Source organism: Primulina eburnea, chromosome 1 (assembly GCF_022965805.1).
Source record: "Primulina eburnea isolate SZY01 chromosome 1, ASM2296580v1, whole genome shotgun sequence".
Classification (NCBI taxonomy): Eukaryota; Viridiplantae; Streptophyta; class Magnoliopsida; order Lamiales; family Gesneriaceae; genus Primulina; species Primulina eburnea.
In genome coordinates this window covers 64,130,578-64,152,674 of record NC_133101.1, presented here as the reverse complement: position 1 = coordinate 64,152,674, position 22,097 = coordinate 64,130,578, and the positions used below count along the sequence as shown (strand labels likewise).

The 22,097-nt window shown below is 34.6% G+C and overlaps 3 protein-coding genes and 1 long non-coding RNA gene across 7 annotated transcripts; 1 reads left to right on the top strand and 3 right to left on the bottom strand.

Moving 5' to 3' along the window:
* Positions 1-387: 387 nt before the first annotated feature.
* LOC140841208 (probable protein phosphatase 2C 27) lies at positions 388-3,501 on the bottom strand. 2 transcript variants are annotated; one of them, XM_073208474.1, is made up of 4 exons: positions 2,728-3,501; positions 2,050-2,244; positions 1,674-1,879; positions 388-1,269 (listed from the first exon to the last, which is right to left on the bottom strand). In XM_073208474.1, the coding sequence occupies exons 1-4, from the start codon at positions 2,932-2,934 to the stop codon at positions 714-716; spliced, it is 1,164 nt and encodes a 387-aa protein (XP_073064575.1). In that variant the 5' UTR covers positions 2,935-3,501; the 3' UTR covers positions 388-713. The 2 variants fall into 2 exon arrangements, with proteins under 2 accessions (XP_073064575.1, XP_073064584.1); XM_073208483.1 differs by lacking the exon at positions 2,728-3,501 and adding an exon at positions 2,344-2,454.
* Positions 3,502-5,980: 2,479 nt separating this feature from the next.
* Positions 5,981-7,520, top strand: LOC140814019 (uncharacterized). Its single transcript, XR_012114055.1, has 2 exons — positions 5,981-6,527; positions 7,305-7,520. It is a non-coding gene; the product is annotated as an uncharacterized lncRNA (long non-coding RNA).
* Positions 7,521-9,275: 1,755 nt separating this feature from the next.
* On the bottom strand, positions 9,276-15,299 carry LOC140841190 (CDP-diacylglycerol--serine O-phosphatidyltransferase 1-like). Of its 3 annotated transcripts, none has more exons than XM_073208445.1 (13): positions 13,502-15,299; positions 13,157-13,222; positions 12,961-13,020; positions 12,259-12,349; positions 11,780-11,834; positions 11,182-11,261; positions 10,963-11,079; positions 10,778-10,862; positions 10,419-10,510; positions 10,022-10,275; positions 9,832-9,920; positions 9,631-9,758; positions 9,276-9,417 (listed from the first exon to the last, which is right to left on the bottom strand). In XM_073208445.1, exons 1-12 carry the CDS (start codon positions 13,663-13,665, stop codon positions 9,631-9,633), a joined length of 1,281 nt encoding a protein of 426 aa, XP_073064546.1. In that variant the 5' UTR covers positions 13,666-15,299; the 3' UTR covers positions 9,276-9,417. The 3 variants fall into 3 exon arrangements, with proteins under 3 accessions (XP_073064546.1, XP_073064555.1, XP_073064564.1); XM_073208454.1 differs by lacking the exon at positions 9,276-9,417 and having other exon boundaries at positions 9,452-9,758; positions 13,502-13,696; positions 13,861-15,299; XM_073208463.1 differs by lacking the exon at positions 9,276-9,417 and having other exon boundaries at positions 9,452-9,758; positions 13,502-13,696; positions 14,927-15,299.
* A 3,050-nt stretch (positions 15,300-18,349) lies between these two features.
* LOC140841182 (fructose-bisphosphate aldolase 3, chloroplastic-like) lies at positions 18,350-21,871 on the bottom strand. Its single transcript, XM_073208433.1, has 6 exons — positions 21,620-21,871; positions 20,356-20,625; positions 20,084-20,193; positions 19,901-19,991; positions 19,524-19,793; positions 18,350-18,978 (listed from the first exon to the last, which is right to left on the bottom strand). Exons 1-6 carry the CDS (start codon positions 21,776-21,778, stop codon positions 18,700-18,702), a joined length of 1,179 nt encoding a protein of 392 aa, XP_073064534.1. The 5' UTR covers positions 21,779-21,871; the 3' UTR covers positions 18,350-18,699.
* Between the last annotated feature and the right edge of the window lie 226 nt (positions 21,872-22,097).

Below are 22,097 nucleotides of genomic sequence, written 5' to 3'. Positions count from 1 at the left end.
GAGATCTCATATTATCGATAATAATGTCTGGAGATCCATGGAACGCTGCAAGTTTACTACACTCAGATAATGAACCATGCCGCTCGAGAACTACTCAGAGCTTGGCTCAGTTAAAAACTCGATTGAGATTGTTTATTAATCTTATTAAACCGAGCTCGAGTTTAAGGATATTCAGCTCGTGATCAAACTTGCGAGCCACATAAACGAGACAAGTTCGAGCTTGGCTCGTTTGTTAATTTAACAAATAAAAATATTAGTACTAGCCTGCTTAACAAGCCGAGCTCGAGGCAAAGTCATAAAACATGATTCATACGGGTGGTCGGTTCAGGAAGCTCTTCTCTAACAATAAAAATCAGTAGCTTTATTTCTCTACGTGAAAAGACACAGTGAACAAGGCTCTAATCTTTATATACACCAGGACAAAATCGTCCTATCTTCTGGAAATCTGCAGAGTTTAACTCATTCAATTAATACATCACTTCACTCAAATAGACATTAGTGAAAAACTACAAAGAAATTTTCTTCCTGGCATTCAAGTCTTAGGGCCATCATCTTACTCAGTGGATACATTTCATTTTATGTTCCATTGTGAAAAGATTGATGACACATGTTTGTTAATGGTATTTTAATCTGTTTAACATGTGTCATCTATCTAAATACACAGAACATGAAACGAAACTACAGCATGAACATAAGATCTTGTGTATTTCTCACTAGTTACCTTCCAGAACACCTTTAAGAAGATTCAACCCTTCAGCAGATATACTCCTCCGGACTCGACTAGGAGGTATCTCTATCCGAGGTGGAGGATCCTGAGAGAAACAAATCACTATAACTGTCAAGTTATCACAAGTATTGCGTTTCAACGCTTCCCTAACTAACTCTCTCGAGCATCTTTCAGGATCGTTATGCAGCATCAACTCTTTCCTTGCCATTGTGATGGCACATTGACTGCTCATAACATCCCACAGGCCATCACATCCAATGATCAAGAACTCATCCTCTTCTGTCAAGACAGTTGCCTGTAACTCTGGGCTGGCACTTAAAGGGCATGAGGATCCTTTTGGTCCCTTCATGTGCCAGTCACCAAGCGCTCGTGAGACAGATAGTTGACCATTAAGGTAGCCGTCATATATAGCTCCTCCAAGTTTTTCGATTCTGAGTCTTTCTGACGTGTAGTTCGGCTTATGATCTCTGGACATTTCTATTGCTTTCCCTCTTTTCCCCAGCACTGCTCGACAGTCTCCAGCATTGGCGACTACCAATGTTCTGCAGAGTAGACATCATGTTACATGTAATTCAAAGCCTAAATTCTTAGATGAAGTTCGTGAGCCTCTTCAAAAAAACAAAAAACACCTTCAAAAACTCTCACCATAAAGTACTTTTATGCACTAATAATAAGGTTGCCCAACTTCATACGATAGTGTCCACAGACACAATTTGTTCACCTCTCTACCGATTATGGATACAGAATATAGGGGGGGTGTAAAAAATCCACAACCAGTAGACTCACATCTCTAAGACAAATAATTCCAGGGTGACAGATAACACCACCATACATTAATTCATAGCAGGACATTAACCACGATTAAAAGAAGATTATTGATAACTGGTAGTGACAAGCGGAGTTTAGGAAATTCTGATGACATGTGAAGGAAAATAATTTTTCTTACCTTTCAGATATGAATGCAGTCAATGCTGTTGTACCAGAAGATATGTCTAGGGAACTATCATCAGCAAAAACATAATCAGCCTTAAGAAATGCACTCTTGATTGCTTTTTCCAGACAAACTGGGAAAAAGGAGTCCTCAGTTATGAACTTCAGAATATTATTCTTGACAAATTGTGCTGCATCTGTACCTCCATGACCATCAAACACCTGCTCACACAAGTGTGTGACTCAATAAACGCAAAGAACAGGTAACAAATATGATATGGTGGAAAAAGGATCACAAAATCTATTTCTTTAACAAATTTTCTGAGTCTTGGATTCATTGGAGAACATTCAAGATGAATGGTTCAATATATTAATAGAATTTAGCTACACACCCCGTAGAAAGCTCCAAATGAAGGGGAACCTGCAATTTCACCTAAATGGTGAGCCAAGTTGTCTATGCAAATATGTTCATCCTCCATATACTGCTTTGGTCCTTTCTCACCGCAGCTTCCAGACCGGAAGATGGGTTGAAAGCTTGAATTTATATCTGATGGTGACTTAATCCCCAACATTCCAAGCTCAAAATCCTTGATAATAAAAATAGATAGCATTACTTATAATGCATCAAACATTCAGAAAGGCTAAGGCCCAACAGCAGTAATTGCCAATTAAATGTGTCCAAGTACCAGTAAAAAATTAATCTTTTAATTCACTACTTCTAAAAGTTACAAGCATTGCCCCATCTTGTTATCAGTTGCCCCATCTTGTTATCAGTTGAAATTCAGATATGCTGCCTGCAGAATATAATAAATAAAATACATCTTTCTGAAAGAGAAATGGTTTCTCCTGCTTTATCCTCGTAGAAAACCATAGAATCCTCCATGACTCACAACTATCAAATCGAAGCCTCCAATTGAACAATGAATCTAATACATTTGCTACCATTAATAACAAGTAATATAGACTAGATAACTTTTTTCAGTTACAAATGACATCATGGCACTACTAAATAGCAACATAAGCTGGATGTAAGTGAAACATTCATTACATTACTGCAAGAATTCACTCACAAAATCAGTAGGTGACACCAATGTGGTGGTGCTGATAGAGTGACGTACAACAGAAAGATGCCGTGGTGGTTTCCTGTTAACTATTTGCTTTCCTTCTTCGATGTTCTCAGGTATATCCTCACTCAAAACTGAAACTTTATAATCGTCCTCACCATAACAATCTTTGCCATTAGTTAGTGGAGGTGTAGAATAAATATCCCCAGCCATTTTCCTTCTTAATACATCAACTTACGCTTCGTTCACAAGATCAAGACCTCAATATGCCCCTTTAACAACAAATTATATAGATTTGTACCCAGGATCAATTCAAAGAACCCAATGACACAAACAGATCAACCAATATTATCCTTCTTTTAAAATATCAAAATCAATAACCCCACCTCGATTCCTTCAAAGAATCTCCAAATTATTCTAATCCTCAACACCTCGAAACCCAATCAAATTAAAGACGAAACCTACAAAATGAACCTAACCTCCAGATCAATTTCCCTACTATAAAAAAAACGAAATCGCATCACCCAGAAAAGGAAAAAAATAACGTAATCTAGGAGAATTCGGTAAAAAAATAACTTGAGGGACCAACGGATCCAAATCCCATTAAAAGAAAAAATAAATTCAAACTGAAATCCACTCTTTATCGATAAAATGATAGATAGATGGAAATACACAAAAGAGTCTACAATTACAAGTCCAATACAAAAGAAATCCCTTCAATTGACAAAATATCGGAGAGGAAATTGCATGAGAGATCGAAGAAAATGATACCAAGGAAGCAGGTGCGGAATTTTGTTAAATTTAATTCAGTTAGTAACCGGTGATTACAGGTAAAACTTTCCCGCTTTGGGACACGTGGTGGGTTTTAATTGGTTACGGAGTATAGCAGACCTGATCGCTTCCCTGCAGCGTTTGACCACTGACTCTTGCTCCATCCCGTGGTCAGTCAGCTTCTCAATAAGAAATAAATTAAAAAAAAATAAAAAATTTGTAAAGACTTGTTTGATAGGGCAGGACACCATTTTTTATCTCTTCATCTCTAATCCATTGAATTATATTATTACAAGATTTGAACCAAAATAGTACGCTTTTAAAAAAATATTTTTTACTTTTTCATTTAGTTCAAAAAAATTATTCCACGAAACAACAAATTTTACATATTGCATTTGATTTTCTAGGGACAATAAAAAATATACGACTCATTTTAAATTTAATTAAATAAAAGGGATTTTGACTTCTATAAATCAAAGAAAGGGAGTTGACTGTTGTTAGTTAGGTGAGTTCATTTATTAAGTTAAGTGAGATCATTTATTAGTTTATTAATTAATTAGTTATTAATATTTTATTTTTAAAAAAAATATTTTTTTATTGATATCGGCGATTTCGATTCAGGGTTTGGTTTAGGGTTTAGGGTTTGGGTCGAGTTTGGGTCGCGTTTGGGTCGAGTGGTAGAGAGATTTTGAATTTTGATCATTTCATAATACATAAGTCATTCTATATATGATTAGAACGTAAATATATATAAAAAATTTATTTGTGTAAATATTTTATTATGAGTTATATATTATAATTTAAGTGTGTTGGTTAAAAATTCATAACAATATTAGACGAATGTATCTCTTATCGGGTTGAATTTATGCTCGACTAAAATTCTTAACAAATTTTTAATTCCAATAAATTTTTTAACAAATTTCGTAATAATAGAACCTAAAAAACTCATAACATGTAAGACTCGATTCAAATTAAACTACTCTACCCAAAAATTGAGTATATTGTGTGGCGCGACCCCCTCAACCCAATTTTGGGTTGAGTGGGTCGTGCCACACATATATTGTATGGCGCAACCCACTCAACCCAAAATAGGGTTGAGTGGGTTGCATTTTGGGTTGAGTGGGTTGCGCCACAGGGTTGTGGCGCAACCCACTCAACCCAAAATTGGGGTGAGTGGGCATTTTGGGTTGAGTGGGTTGCGCCTCAACCCAAAATTGGGTTGCGCCGGTGGCGCGACCCACTCAACCCAATTTGGGGTTGGGTTGAGTGGGTTGCGCCTCAACCCAAAATTTGGTTGAGTGGGTCGCGCCTGGGTTGCGCCACAATTTGTGTGACTAGAAACAATAATCCTAATACAATTCAAATCACAATTTGCTTTCATTTTTTATGATATTATATAATTGATCAATTGATGAATCATTCTCTAAATATATTTTTTGTATGAGATCGTTATTAGATTGAATATAATGTAGTAAAAAAATATCACATAAATTAACTAAAATCAATGCAAAATATCATATAAATGTTTTAATCCAGTTTGGGTCGCGTTTGGGTCGAGTGGTAGAGAGATTTTGAATTTTGATCATTTCATAATACATAAGTCATTCTATATATGATTAGAACGTAAATATATATAAAAAATTTATTTGTGTAAATATTTTATTATGAGTTATATATTATAATTTAAGTGTGTTGGTTAAAAATTCATAACAATATTAGACGAATGTATCTCTTATCGGGTTGAATTTATGCTCGACTAAAATTCTTAACAAATTTTTAATTCCAATAAATTTTTTAACAAATTTCGTAATAATAGAACCTAAAAAACTCATAACATGTAAGACTCGATTCAAATTAAACTACTCTACCCAAAAATTGAGTATATTGTGTGGCGCGACCCCCTCAACCCAATTTTGGGTTGAGTGGGTCGTGCCACACATATATTGTATGGCGCAACCCACTCAACCCAAAATAGGGTTGAGTCTGTGGCGCAACCCACTCAACCCAAAATTGGGGTGAGTGGGCATTTTGGGTTGAGTGGGTTGCGCCTCAACCCAAAATTGGGTTGTCGACCCACTCAACCCAATTTGGGGTTGGGTTGAGTGGGTTGCGCCTCAACCCAAAATTTGGTTGAGTGGGTCGTGCATGGGTTGCGCCACAATTTGTGTGACTAGAAACAATAATCCTAATACAATTCAAATCACAATTTGCTTTCATTTTTTATGATATTATATAATTGATCAATTGATGAATCATTCTCTAAATATATTTTTTGTATGAGATCGTTATTAGATTGAATATAATGTAGTAAAAAAATATCACATAAATTAACTAAAATCAATGCAAAATATCATATAAATGTTTTAATCCAACTATCATATAAATGTTTTAATCCAACAACCATAATTCATCACAAATACAACAACAACAATAATGTCTAAATTTTTCAATCTTGTGATAATTCAATTGATAGGCATTTTCCCTGAACATGGTATAACCTGCTGTCGCTAAACAGTAAAGTCCACATTCACCGCTGCAATGAAAAAACAAACATAAATTATACATTGATATACATTAAACAATAATGAAATAATAATTTTTTAAAAAAATTAACCTGATTTTTTGAGTAAAAAAATTATTTGGCCTAGTTATTGGGTCATGCTCTTCTTGGGTCAGCACGTGCTCACTGATGAAAAAATTAGTTTTTAAACAAATTTTAAAAAAGGATAAAAAGGTAAATTCTATTGACTCCCTTTCTCTTAATAAACGTTTCCGTGACTCCCTTTTCCCTCATTCCCCCTGATTTTCTAGATATATATCTCTCTTTACACAAAAGGGCGAAAGGGCACAAAAAGCAGGTGGAGATGGTGCTGAGTGTGTTGAAAGGGGAGCCTCTAGTGACGAAATTGGCGGTGGTGGCTAAGTACGGCGTGCTTCCGGCAGCTATGTTGGCCGCCGTGGTGTACTCGCCACCCGATTATGCTCGACCGAAAAAACCATCGCCAGCTTCTTCTTCCCAGTAGGCAGAAGCAAAGGTCATATTTTGTGCTTATCTGTTAACCTTTTCGGCATTCTGCTTTTGTATTTCTCGATTCCGACGTTGCGATTAGGGTTTGTATCTTCTTAGCTTTTTCTTTATGTTCGATGGATCTACTCCGATTTTGGTTTTTGTATGGCTTGAATAGAAAGTAATTGAGATTGGAACTTAATTATCTATTTGTCATAGCTACGTGTCATAGAAACGATTGAACGGATTCGGACATTATTGTGAATTATGATACTTCAAAAAAAAAATTGGAAAAAAGATTTGCGGGCTGTTTTAGAAATGCTAATTGAACCACGGTTGTGTACGAAGATTGGAAGAAGATGATGGCGACCTCACGTCACAATATTTTCTTAAAGCGATAGGTTTGGTGAAAAAGAATAGTCATTTTGCACATTATTTAGCTTCGGAGTTGGGTGGAATTCTTTGTTTCTCCTTTCAGATTCTTATAGCATCTTTCCTCCGTATGTTTCTTACATTTATTGCTTCCTCTTTAAACATTTGCGCTAGAAGGGAATAAGATTTTCTTTACTTGATGTCCATTTGAAGTTGAGTTCAGAGTTTCACGGTTTCTTTTTTGTTATTGACGGCTTCATGTCGTTCAGTTATTTTGCTTTGAGAGGGACCTAGTTATTAAATTTCAAGTGCCATGCAGCACGACTTCAATTCAGAAGTGACATTTGATCGTTTTCTTGCATTTGTTCCCTTCAAATTTTAGATAAATTATGCAAATGATACTGGATTGTCTTGTGATATTGTTTTTATGCAGGTTTTTTGGCTGATGGAATGTGGATCTCTTTGTTGCTCTCCTGATATGTCGGATGAATGTGGTATGCAATAATTATTTGATTTAGTTCTATGCAACCGCTGTAAACTTTTATGATCTTTGGCATTTCATGCCTCTTGAAGGGCATTGTAATACTTTCTTGATTTTGAGTTTCCAACGTTCTAATGAATTTAATAAACGCTTATGGTTTCTTACCTATTTCTCATGTACGGTGATTTGTCTACTTGTGTAAGCACAAGGATTTGAAATTTAGATGACTTGGTAATAATCTGGAACTGCCACTCTGCAGCATATGCCGATTTTAGGTACATCGAGCCTTTGTAGTCCTATCTCATCTTATAACTCGAAAAAAGGTCTCTGATTTGTCATTTCATTTATTTTACGATAATGTTACTCTCTAGGCACTTCCAAGCAACAAATATTCAATTTTTTGTACAACTCCTTGGGTATAATTTGTCATGTAATTCTCAATGCACTGCCAAGCAACTCGAGTTTCACATAAAACAATGGATTCCTCATTTCTAATCATCTTCGTCGTTCAAGGTTTAGTCATAAATCTACCGAAGTGCGACTGTAAATCTCTCTTCTTCACTACACTCTATTTGAAATTAAAGAAATCCCCCACGTTCCTATTTAATCACGACCAAGCTTTAACTTTGTTACCTTAAAGTTTTGGTGTCTTTCTAGTGCGACTGTAAATCTCTCTTCTTCACTACACTCTATTTGAAATTAAAGAAATCCCCCACGTTCCTATTTAATCACGACCAAGCTTTAACTTTGTTACCTTAAAGTTTTGGTGTCTTTCTACCCTTCCCCAGTCCTTTTCGTAATTGAAGATTTTCTTAAACAATATTATCTGTAGATCCCGGAATGACGAAACCTATGTAAAAGGCCACAGACATGTAAAATAACACTTGAGTATGTCGTGTAGATAGAATAGGAAGTAGGATTGCTCTCTAACGCACTCAACTCTCTTCCATGGAGGAAAATTGAAGCGTGTCTCGAACCAAAAATTAACATTAAAAGAGAAAATGAAGTGTTTTCAAACTATAGATTGTGACATATTTTGAATCCCATTTCATATGAAGGGTGGAAAAAAAATTCTTGGTGAGGTTTTAAGGAATTGCTTGGCTGTTAAACTTTGAGAGTCTAGATCATATACTTGCACAAGTCCTCGATACTAAAAGAAGTTGCATGTTCTTTTTTTTAAAAAAAATAATAATTACATGTTCTAACATTTTCACTTGGTTAACAAATTTAACTGGGTAGGACCTCATTTTTCTAGATGGGTGGAAGTCACATGACGCATATGTGACAAAAACTCACGGTGTAGCTTAGCGAGGGCTACATGCATTTATGCGTATCCTCCGAGCCTTATTTGGACAATGAAGTATTTTCTGTTTAATCTCGAACTTTAGATTATTTTATCAATTGTATTTGGCGAGAGTCGATTATAAATCAATGTTATTAAAATACAAACCCATTTATTTGATCCTACTCAAGAGAACAAATTTTATCCATTTTTTGCCTTTGTGTTCGCGAGCGTATATATAAATATAAAAAAATACTACCTCAAGACTCGACCCGCCGGATTGATAGTATTTTTTAATTTTTTTAAAATATAATAAATGAATTTTTTATTCCGCATCTTAGGAATTTAAATGGATGAAACACGTGCAAGAAAATTAAATTTAAAAAAATGCACATACTAACAATATTGTTTTGCAATAATCAATGAAGTATACTAAATTTCCAACCCCAAAAAAATTTTTTTTTTTACTGAAATTTGACAAGCTCGTTGCTTCACAATCTTTGTCTTCAGAAATTAAACGTGGCAATCATTTAAAGATCTTCACAATCTTTAGAAAAAAAAGGTATAAACTCTGTTGTCCGGCACAAAAAAGAAATGGCAATTTCAAACAAGTATCTAAAAATTATTTCTTTCAAGTAAAAAAATGTTAAATTAAATCACATAATTTTTAGTTTCAAATTAACACGAACATGGTCTTCGAAAATTATTATTACACTTGTGTCAGTCAATGAAATTAGTATACAAGAATTGAGGTTCCTACAGCATCAAGTGTAAAAATCTAGCCTAATGGAGAAATCATTTACAATTAAAAACCCCGGCATATGTACAGGGTAATCTCAAAAAAGAAGGGAGGGAGGCAGTCTTGAAGAAGCTGACAAATCTTATGTTCTACAATTGTATTTTATCTACTGTTCTACCACATGTTTGAATGAATGAATGAATGACATGAATAGAACATAAGATAAAATACAATTATATAAAACAAAATAGATTAACTCATTGCAGCTTCCTTGTCGTCAGTCTGTGCAGTTGCCATGACCATGTAGCCAAGACTATCACAAGCCACATCCCAACACACATCCAAAGTATAACCAACCATTTTGGCATGGAATTAGGAAATAATCCTGGAAAATCAGCAATATAGTTAATCAGGTCCTGTTGAATTTAAGACACTGACGAGTAAGGTTGTGATCGCACCTTTTCCAAACTTGACGCAGATGAGGAGTTCCACTATGCATATAGCAAGGGAGAGCCAGCATAATGCTCCCACTTTCTTCACCGGTTTCCTAAATATAACCGAACAAGAGATCGTGTCATCTCATGAGAAAATCGAAATTTTCGTGCATGCGTAGCAGCACGTGCAAAGTGTGGAAGAAAAGAGAAACACCTGTCCTGTAGGTAAGAATTATACTCGCGAATTGTTGGCATAGCAATTAGCCACCACAAAACTAGCCTGTATACGATGAGGGGGTTTCGAGGAGGAATCCAAAGACAGAACTTCAAAAAGAATGTATTCAGCTCTACGGTCAAGAAAATTATGCAAAGGCTAAGAACTTGAATGAATCGCAATGGACCAAGAAAAGGGTTCCATTCATCTTTATCCCACAGGGCCGGTGTAAACTGCCAAAGTGTTCTTTTCACCTGAAAAGTTCAGACTAAGCAATTATTTCCTACTTCTATGTTTCGCACAACATAGTCAAATCATGGCACCAAGATTGAAGCCCATGACAATATATGTAACGAGTTCATAGCTGCAAATAAAGAAATGTTACAAACCAACGTACTTTGCTCATGATGTTTGGCTGCCGGCTTATTCCAACCCACTCGTAAGTTTTACCATCAAAATATCGAACAGTATGCATTCCAGCCCAAATACCTGTTATCAAGCACATAATTAGTAGCCAAGTTAAATTCTATTTTACCCCCCAAGTTTGGGTTTATAACTTGCCAACCGAGAAATGTGGTAAAACCATTCAGGTCAGTTAGCCATCGAATTAGTCATTTAGGTTGACATTCAATTCATTTGAAAAATTAGCAGGTACATGTTTATACCCATATTATACATATACTAACAGCATTATCACTGCCAAAGCTAAATATGATGAATTTAAAGAACAGAAGGAGAATGATAATAACTTCATACCGAACCAGTTGCAGATTAAGACATCAAGAATGATGCTGTCCCACCAGCATTCATTGAAATTTGGTAACATGTGCCTAAACGTAAACTGAAAACACAAGACAAAAAATCAAACAAAAGACACATATTTACAAGTTTCTAGAAACTGAATGGAGAGGATCAGAACCATACACAAGATGAAGGCCTACCTCCATTAACTCAAATCCAATCGAAAGTGCCCATAGAAGAGGCTGATTACGTATCATTATAGCTTTCCCCCACCATCCGAGGATATGAGCCAGAACAAACTCATCAAAAAGTGTCTCCTAAAACATATTAAACCAAAGTGTATGTAGATGATCACAATATCAATTTATGGTAAGACAAATATAGATATCAAAGAAGGAATGTGAAAGTAGAAATCATACATAAACGTTCTTAAACCTGCTTGTTGGATTTTCAGGCATATAAATTCGGCAATCAGCTCCATAGGATCTTTCGGGAAGTTCTGTATCGGAAAATTTGCATATAGCTTCAGTAAACAATGATCCAACAAAGTTCCAGTGATCTATAATTCGTGTTGACTACAAGGCTGATGATGTAAAACTTACAAACCTAACTTGTGAGCTTTTCACACCAGCTTGAAAAATACATGATTCAAATTCGAAATAAATGATCTCAAACTGAACTCTAGTATGCTTGATAATTTTTTAGCTAAATTCAAAGACAAATTGTTTCGTTTTTTATGGCTAGCACACTTACACAATCTCACAAGTCACAATTAGAGTATTTGCTGCTATAGTTCAATAATAAAATTCGAAACAAAGCATCGATCGATCCCAATGCAGTAAAATTCCCGAGCTTCAAGATGGTTCAATGAAAAATTATCTCAAGCTCTGACTTAATAAAATACTAGTATTTGACTTATTTCAATATTTGTCACCCCAAGTGATGACATGCAGTACCACAACCAAATAAGAAAAACCAAATTATTTGACGGATTAATATAATGCCCAAATCCCTTACCGACACCTAGATCTGGATGCAGGTATCTCATGAAATGTCGAGCATCATCACGCCTCTGGAAATAACAAATGTTCAGGGGCATCAAAATCCTCAATAAGAAAAAAGGAACTGAAACGTTTAAATTTGTCCTAAGATCAATCACTGTATTTACTAAATTACCAAGTTTTCAATCACACATTAATGCTGCTAATCAAAACATAAATTAATCAACACATATTAGCTCTGCTACATATATATCCATGCAAAGTGCGAATAGTAACCTTCCTTTTTTTGGTTCAACTATCGAACGATGCCCAATAGAAGATAAATCATCAATATCTATCATGGTGGTACACTATTTGGGAAAACATATCCAGGTGATTTATGTGCGCCACTTTATAGCATGATAAATAATGGCAATAAATTTATTCCTTGTCACTACCAAAAAAAAAAACTAACACTCGTCAAAGTAACTTCGCAGAAACAAGTTCAAATCTGACCTGGAAAAGCAAAAATGTCAATGCGGTGAGGTAAATGACAGCCATTCCATGGACAAGGCGCCAAATTGCAGGATGCGGCCGAGATAGTACACTATAAGAAAATATACGATCTTAATGGGTGATGGACAAATGAAAATTGACATGCAAACAGGTAAGTATAGAAATTTGAGCACCAATTCCAACATTCATGAAGATGTTCCATGGTAAAATTCACTAAAGTATCGAAACCTTGTAAAAAAATTTTAGCCTCTCCTATTCGCCAATATTGGCAACATTTTGGTAGGGAAAAAATACCCCACATAAGAAATGAGCTTGTTTCTTGTCTTCCCCACGATGTTTGTAACTTTGGATGTGTGGGAACATATAAAACAGATGCAACTCCGTTTTACTTTGTAATGGACAATAAATAGGTTCAAGTAAATTACCGATAATCAAAATCATGTGTTTTGATTAACGCATAGAAACCGTCTTTTCACATCTGATTACTATATGGGGTACACAATAAAACAAATAAGTCAGCTTTCCTAATATACATATAAAAGCAAGTGAATTTAAAAATCCCGAGTAACTGCTTCAACCCGAGATGGAAAAAAACAGGAATCATGCACAACGATATCATCTATTATTAAATTTACTGTAAACTGGGATAAAAAAGGAATCTGTTGTTATAAAACAGAAGTATATGAAGGAGCTAGCACCTACGTCGAAGGAGCTTGTAACAAGCAATAAGCGAGAAACACTGCAATCATTGCCCATACACCCCTGAAAAAGCAGTAAGAGAGAGCATTTGAAGTTTGAACAAGTCTATAAAAGAAACAAAATAAATGAAAAAGGGACATGTGAACACAGTAAAATAAAAGACATGAGGTAGATTGCACACAATTTAGCAAATGCTCACCTTTTCACAGAGGTGACAATATCATTTTCAGCACTACCTTCAGGATCAAGCACCCCGCTTGCGCATCTGGAAGAATGTTCAAACAGGTAGATTAGAGCAGAATTAAAATCTTCCAACTAATTCAGTGTTTCATTAGATGCTTCTTTTTTGTTCTCGTATTATTTTTCCATTATTTCAAGAAGAAAAAAGTTGCCAAAAGTTGATTCGTTAATGAAACATGCAAGCGATGATTTATAGATCCAGATGAATAGAATAGACCCAGTAAGCTGATAATCAATTGGTCCATCATCAACACAATCTTGGAAAACTGAAAATTTTGAAGGACTAAAAAATTAAGCAACTTACATGAGAAAGCATGCACCAATAAATAAAAATGTAATGGTATGCGGCTTGTATGCCCAGGAAGTCCATAGATCAAACTCATAATCTATACTTGATGAATTCACATCACCATTTTGATGTGGAACAAAATCCTTAAGTCTGGCTTTCTGATGACCGTTAACTTCCATACTACAAAATATCAGCTACGAAGATTTCTCACTGCAAGTCAAGAAATAAAGTGATTGCATGCATAACCTTCTTACAAGGTACATAATATAAATAGAAAAATAACAAAAGAACATATCCTTTACAAGAAGAAAAACGAGGAAAATGACAAACAAAAAATCATTAAAACTATTTGCACTTGATGCATTTGTTAATACCCCGATTTCTTTTTAAAAAATAAACCAATTTCCACTGCCATCACATGGTGCAAAAATAGCAACAGATCCTTCCTGTCCGTATTAATGTTGTGATAGAATGAAAAATATGGAGGACACCTTCCAAGAATCAACTCGCAACTCCCACGTTTTTTCTTGCGCAAACAGAATCTAGACCCAGGATCATGGACAATATCTAAATATAACTTATAAACACTTAATTGTGTAAAATAACAATATTAATATACAACACATAGCAGAAGGTGAGATAACAAACATCAAGTAGCAACGGTGATATCCATTCTCACCGGTGATATCTATTCTCACCTTTGCTAGCCTTATTTTAAACATACTATCCTACGCATCAAAATACAAGCATAAAATGGCTTGCGATAACTCAAAACTTCCCTGGTTAAAAGGTGTGTAATGAGAATAAAAATAAAAAAAGCCAGACATTGTAACGATAAAAGAATCTTTCTGTTCATATTAAGTTTCAGAAGACAACTATGAACTACAGGAATCAAGATAAGAATCTTAAGTACTTTTATACCTTTACGCTTACAAAGACCAAATAGCCTTGTGTAATCCATGAAAAGTAAATAAAAACCTTACAAAACAGGCTGTATAGAATTAACTAAATTTTCACCGAAGGATTAAAAAAACAGACAGGATAAAATTGAGGTCACCATCAACCCGGACTAATATCAAAACCAAACCTCAGAAAAAGCTTTTATTGCATGCAATTAAAAAGCAACAAAATGAAGTAAAATCATTGAACCTACAAAAAGTCACTTTCCAACTAAAATTTCGATTAATTAGAGAAAAATAAAGCTGACCCATCATTCGAAGAACAGTGCATGCTACAAAAGAACGATCCCTGAAATAATTAAACGAGACAATCATCCCCAAACAAGTACAACTACCTGCATAATCATGCATACATCTCATATACAATCCAAATACATTAATTCAAAGATGTAAACTAGATTCAATCCAAGAGCAATTAGTGCGATGTAACAAGAAACGGGTCGTTTAATTTGTAATCAAAATGAACAATCTCCATACTGACGTCGAGATAGGCTGGTAAGCGATACCCCAGCAGCACGATTGGATGGCAAAGCAACCTCTTCCGTCAGATCAAATACAAGGAGAAAGAAATCAAGAATGCGGGAGCCAGAGTTATCTAGATTTGGGAAAGAAGACGAAAGAAGCAGCAAGAACAGCTCCACTAAAAGATAACTCGCACTCAACACATCCGATCACTGGTAAGTTTGTGTGAATGTAATGTATATTATGTATGAGTGTTTATGTGTGTGACGATATATATAGCGAATGTTCGTGTACAAAAAGGAGCAATTTTTTGCAGTGAGAAAGCGAAAGATCGGGTTTTGATTTCAGCAATGGCGAAAAGGTAGTGACGTGCGAAACGGTACGGTGGTCAAAGCTTGGACTCTTCGTTGAATTTTTGCTATAATTTGTTTTTAAGTTGCCATATTAATTCTGTATAAACTCGCGAGTTTCCGACAAAGAAAATTTCATATCAAGGAAAGAGAATTTCATCGATTCATAGAAATTGATTACTCATCGATGCTATATACTTGTGATAATTTCATTTTTCGTCTAATGTAGTTTCCATATTTAATATAATTTTCTCCACTATTTTTTCAGTATACCCCAAATATATTTCCACCTCTTAGTCCTGGATTTTGAACTGAAATCATCATTTGCAAACAAGGTAGAATATATTTCTAGAGGACGTTCGAGTTGGTAGAATAGATGGATTTTTGATTAATAATCATGAGTTCGATTTTTTCTTATCAATATTTCTCAGACGAGTCTGTCGTACATAGTTTGTCTAATACTATTTACTAAACTGGTGTGGTTTGCAAGCTATTGTGTTATATAAAAGATTTAGCCAATGTACATAAAAATTAACGGTTATGATTGTCATCTTCATAAAAATAAATAAATAAATGGAGTTGAACCTCATGTTAGAAAAGACATAGAGTTATTATATCCAACTGATTTTTTTTTTTTCAATATTTCCCAAACATGAACAATAAAAGAATCTAAAAGGTAAAATCAAAACTGTTTATATATATATATATATATATATATATATTTCTCAAGTGTCTATTATTATTATTATTATTATTATTATTATATCACGGGGAAGAAATAAATAGTGGTAATTGTTGCGTAATATTTAGACCATTTAAAGGTCCACTTTCTTAACATGATGACGTGATTGCCTAAATGTGGGAAACTATAAGCTTTCAGAGTGTGGCCATTAAGGATTTTTTATTATCCAATAAGAAAAATTTAAAAGTCCCATCAACTTAATTAGTGTTTGCATTGTTTCCACACGAACATAATTCAATATAATGTCTCAAATCTTTCGTACATAACTTCGAATTCTTTAAAATCCCACTAATTTGAAATAATTTTTATGAATCCAACAAAATCTCACCAATATTTGTGGTTTTAACTTCATATTTCAGACAGGCGAAACCATGATTTCTCTGTGCTATTTCAGGAGAAGAACTCCCTTTAATTTGTATGTATAAATTAATTAAACCTCTCATATTGGACGGGGGATCCATATATATTATTGTTTGGGAAATAAAAAATTATTGCTGTAACACAATGCAGGAGGTAAAACACACTCATGCAAATAGATTTTGCCTTGCATTTGTCATATTCCAATTCCCCACAAATTAAATCATTTTTTACTAATTAAAGTGAATAATTTATAAGACTAATGAGTGATATATAAGGACAGTTCAACACATAACAGTAAACTTGACTATGATATCATGTTAATATTATGATTTGACTTAATTCTAGTTAAAAAGATAGCTTCAGAGGAGGATTGTGCAAGTCCATATAGACAATCCAATATATAACGGTAAACCTGACTTTGATATCATGTTAATGTTACGACTTGAATTAATTTCACACTAAGAGCTAGCTCAAAATTAAAAGAGGATTGTACATGTTTATATATATATATATATATATATATATATATATATATAAGTCTAAAAAACTTAATTCAATTGATATGAGACATCTAATACAAAGAAGGACACATTTCAAGTCACATCCAGTTTATTTATTTTTAAAAAGAAAAAAGAAAGAAAAAGAAGCTTTAGCGTCAATTCAAATGAATAATGGATTAGTGGTATGTACTGTAATGGTGGCCAATTCACCCCAGCAAACACAGTGTTGAGTACAAAATGTGGTCACACATTGAGTTGGATTAGGTCGAAAATCACAACGTAGGCCATATGATTTCCTCCAAATTTTTACAAATATAAAAATACATTTAAATTTAGTGATGATATTTTTTCTATGTTCTAACATAATATATATACTAGTTACTCTTCACACGCGTTGCGTGTGTGTACAATCTTTTTTATCATTATCAATAGACTAAAGTGAAAATTGACAAATTATAGAAGGTCTAAATTGATATTTGAATGATTGAAATAAAAATAAAAGTGTGTGTTGAAATTAAAAAACAAAAGTGTAATATTACTATAACTGTAAGGGTAAAACTGGAAAAAAAGATGGTGTCCTCCTTGACAGTTTTTCTAATGTGTTCAGCTTTAATAAATAGTATATATATATATATATATATATATATATATATTATTTAATTAATTTGGCAGTGACACGTAATGAAACAATGGAAGCAGCATAGTTTCCCAAGTTGTCTTGGGCTAAGATTCCATTTCCCTCAAAATTATCAACCTAATCAATTACATGATTCCGACAGCCATATCAATGTTGCATTTCCAGGACACGCACTTTACTATTCTATTACTATTATTATTATTTTTACTTTTTAAAATTACAATTATACATAAAATATATATAAATAATATAGTATTTACAACGCATAATATTTTTGACAGCCAAAAAAATTATTCGGATAGTTTACATGAATTAAATATAGATATGGTACAATGTGGTATCTTTTTGATAAATTTAGTGACATATTAGATCGTGGGCAAAAATAAACTGTTTTATGCTAAATATAAAATTTATGGTACACATATTTCAAACAAATCATTGGTGACCATACAATGTGCTTAAATTTAAAGTTACATCGTGATTCATGATTTGTTTTTATCAAATTATCCATATTTGAAATGCATCATTAAATTAATTAAATATTATAAAATAGCAGAACGTTGAAGTCTGATTGATTTTTTGGCAAACAAATTTTTTGAAGAATGTAAAAAAAACGAGCATTGATGTCTGATGAGATGCTGGTACTGAGGCCCTGAATTTGAATTTAATTTAATAAATACTTGGTTTAAATGGGATGTTATACTCATTTGTTGACAGCCGGACGGTGGAATGAACCAAGAGCCAACACTTCATACGTATTTTATGTTGTTAAGTTTCGAGCCAATGAAATATTTAAAAATTGAGAAATATTGAAAATAATCTCTTGTAAATACGGAAGATATAAAACATATAGTAAGAGAAATTGTAAATGGTGAAAATTATAGAATTCTGGCTTTCTGACATAGCCACACAGGCATCATTCAGTTTTATAAACCTCATCATAAAACCAGCAGATGTCAACTCCATCTGAAGGTACAAACGCGACCGAGTCCTTTATAAGGAAAAACTAGCACTGCACCAGTTGCCTTACTAAGATTTTTTCAAGCATGCATAATTAAAGCTAAAAAGCCAATAAAAAAACAAAGGAGGACATAAAACAAGCTCTTGTATGCAATCTCCTCAGCACCCAAAGCTAGCAGAAGGCGCCACTAACCAAACACCAAAAACCTAGCAGTAAACGCAGCTTTATCGGCGAGGATTCACTTAGTACGTGTAACCTTTGACGAACATTCCCTTCTTAGCCTCCTCACTCTCATCCTCGGCTGAGTATTTCCCCAGCTGGGCCAATGAGTTTGCCTTTGCACGCACCAGAAGTGATTTCTGTGCAGCCTCTATATTCTCTGGGTGTCCTTGCCATGTCTTTAGGACACTGTTCTGCAATGCTCGAGCATAGGAGAAGGAAACATGCCATGGGTTGGGACTTTGGTTCATCGCGTTGAGGTTCAATGTCGCTTCTACTTCAGATTGTCCTCCTGACAAGAACTAAAAGATGAAAAAAATACGTTAGAATGGTGTGTCGTCCAATGCAGGCATAAATATAAATGTTGGCTTTGGCAGATAAAACAAGAAAAACATGACTTACGATACGATTTATTTCTCATGCAAGTATTCACTTCAAGCTGTACCAATTACTCTTGAATTTGTTCAATGTTGTATGAAAACAACCATAATAAGACTCATAAACTCATTATAAAGACGACTTAGTAGTTAATTTCACTTAATTAATAAATTTGCTAATGTTAGCAAACTACTTTGGTATCAAGGCCTTTAAAGAATCATAATTACCAGTGTTCATAATTCGATTAAATAACATAAACAAACCGTAAATGAACTAAGCCAAATAAATTATTTGGTTACCATAGATATATAACCATACCTTAACTCACCGGTACCCTATGTGGAGCAAGGACTATAAATGATCAAACAACTTAAACAAAAAGGTATAAAAAAAATTCTGCATAAAAACCAGAAGAAACAGAGGGTAGTAGTTATGAATTGTGACCACTAACGAATGCATGAGTTAGTACCATGATTCCTGGAACAGTAGGAGGCACTCTTCTTTTGAGCATAGTGAGAGTATACTTGGCGATGGTTTCTGCAGAAGCCTTCTCTTTGTGGTCAGCACCGGGAGTTACCATGCTAGGTTTAAGTAAAATCCCTTCAAAGGCAACACTATTCTCTGCCAAGTAGTAGAAGACCTCAGCCCAGACTTTCTCTGCCACTTCAAGAGTCCTCTCAATTGGGTGGTCTCCATCAAGAAGAATCTCAGGTTCCACAATCGGCACAAGACCATTATCCTGCATACAAAACACGAAAATACGTCTAGCTTTCTTCGATTCGAGGTTGAGAATATCATAAAAGATGGAACTGGAATAAATAGATGTATTGACATTTTAAAAGATACCTGAGAAATGGCAGCATAGCGAGCTAGACCCCAAGCTGCTTCTTTAACAGCCAAAGCAGAGGGACCACATGGGATGCTCACAACAGTTCTCCTATATTACTTGGATTCAACGGAATCAAGGGTGGTAAATAAACTAAGATTGTGTTCCATATTTCAAACTTGACTTTAGGACAAAGACAGTACCATTTCGCAAAACGAGCCCCTTGCTTATAGTATTCAGCAGAGCGGGATGCCAATCCGTCTAAACCCTGGCACCAAGATTCATTGTTTGATCCTGGTAGAGGAACCAAACCCTGTCGTATAAAATAAAAGGAAACACAGAAAGTAAGAAATTAACAAAGAGGTCAAAGCATCACAAAGTATTTTGTAGGCAGCATGAAACATTATGTCAAACATCATTCTATGGATATGCTGTTGTATATTTCAAACCAAATTGACCTTCATTAAAAGCTCACCTTGTCAACTTTGATACCAGGTACAATATTCTCATCACGCAAACAATCCACAAATTTTTTCCCATCTGTCGTGGACTGGTAAAGTGTCTCCTCAAAGAGAATAGCGCCAGAAATATAATCACCAAGGCCAGGAGTAGTCAGCAGAAGTTGCCTATATGCCTGTCGGTTGGTTTCTGTGTTGTCAAGTCCAATGGAAGCCAAGCGCTTTCCGCAAGTAGCATTTGATTCATCAATTGCAAGTATCCCCCGACCTGGAGAAGCAATTGATTTCTATTTCCAACAAAAACAAACATAAACAACTTCAGCAAGGACAATAAGCTTTAAGTCACAAATCATAAGCAAATGCAGTAAACCATTGGATGTTGGATTAAAATACTTCAAGTTAGTTCCTCCCATAATAACTTTATTTGATGAGAATTAATGTACAAAATAGGCATTAAAAATATTTAAAATAGAATAGTACAATTTAAAGTTTAGAACTTTATCAACCAGAAAACAGAAGATCAAGGAGAAGAAAATGAAAAACACGGTAAGAAAACAAGAATGATGCAATGCATACTCGTTTTCAAAACTATTGATTAAGAGGCCAATATCCTATGCACACCATTCAAAAGAAGTGATATGGTTGAGACTTAATCGACCAACTTACAAATGATAATACATGAAATAGAAGAGAGAACTCTAGAAATTTTAAGAGTTAACTGTGCAGGTCAGCTTGCATGTTAATGAAAAAAGAAGTCGTCAAAATACAAAGGCGTGAAATATGACCTTACAACACCTCTGCACCGTGAACCTTAGAGCATACAGGAAATTTTAATGTTAACCTTTTAAAATAGCTAGAAGATCTCCAATTGAACTATTGGACCAACTTTTCAAGGGCTTTCAGAGTAATATCAACTTTCTCAGCACGAATACAGAGCATTAATCATCTTGAAATCAAATTTACAAGTAATCAGTGCGTATATGGATGGTTTCTCAATAAATATGCGAAGGAAAAACAAATATATTAAAGCTAAAACTGCAGGAAAATTATGCAACATCTAAAGTCTTCAGAACAACAAACAACAAATCACATATAGCACGGAAGCATTCAATTCTCGCACACTAAAACAAATACAAGGGCAAAGTTTCATTTTTTTTACATACTACGTAGCAAGAAAAAACAAAACCGGAAAAAGAGAATCCAATACACTTTAAGAATCGGTGCACAAACAATTATTTGACTATCCTATCAGATGATCCAACAATCAAACTAAACGCTTACAGCGGTTTTGATGAGTTCATCGGTATACGATCCGGCTCGGATGACGGAGACACGGCGATTGAAACGAGCCGCCGATCCTGACCGTTGATTGATTGAATGTTGACCGGCGATCCACGACGAGGAGGAGGCGTTGAATTTCACAGCAGCCGAGCAAGCCATCACCAGAGGAGCTGAAGAAATTTTTTGGATGTGTACTGTGAAAAGGGACAGTTCAATTTTTTCTCGTAAGCGGATCCACCTAACACAGCATAGTTGTACTTGAGCAGGAAAGCGATGATATTAATGGCATTTTGCTCCTCAAACTATGCCTCTCATCTTTTTAGAACCCCGTTACTATAAATTATATTAGTTTCTCACCCCGTTTACCATTTTCATGCGATAATTGGTTTTTAAAATGTTTATTTAAAGAATCAGTTTCGGTCAAAATTTGTTGGGGCAAAAGGGATGGGTCAGAATTTTTTCTGGTCCAATTTTTTTT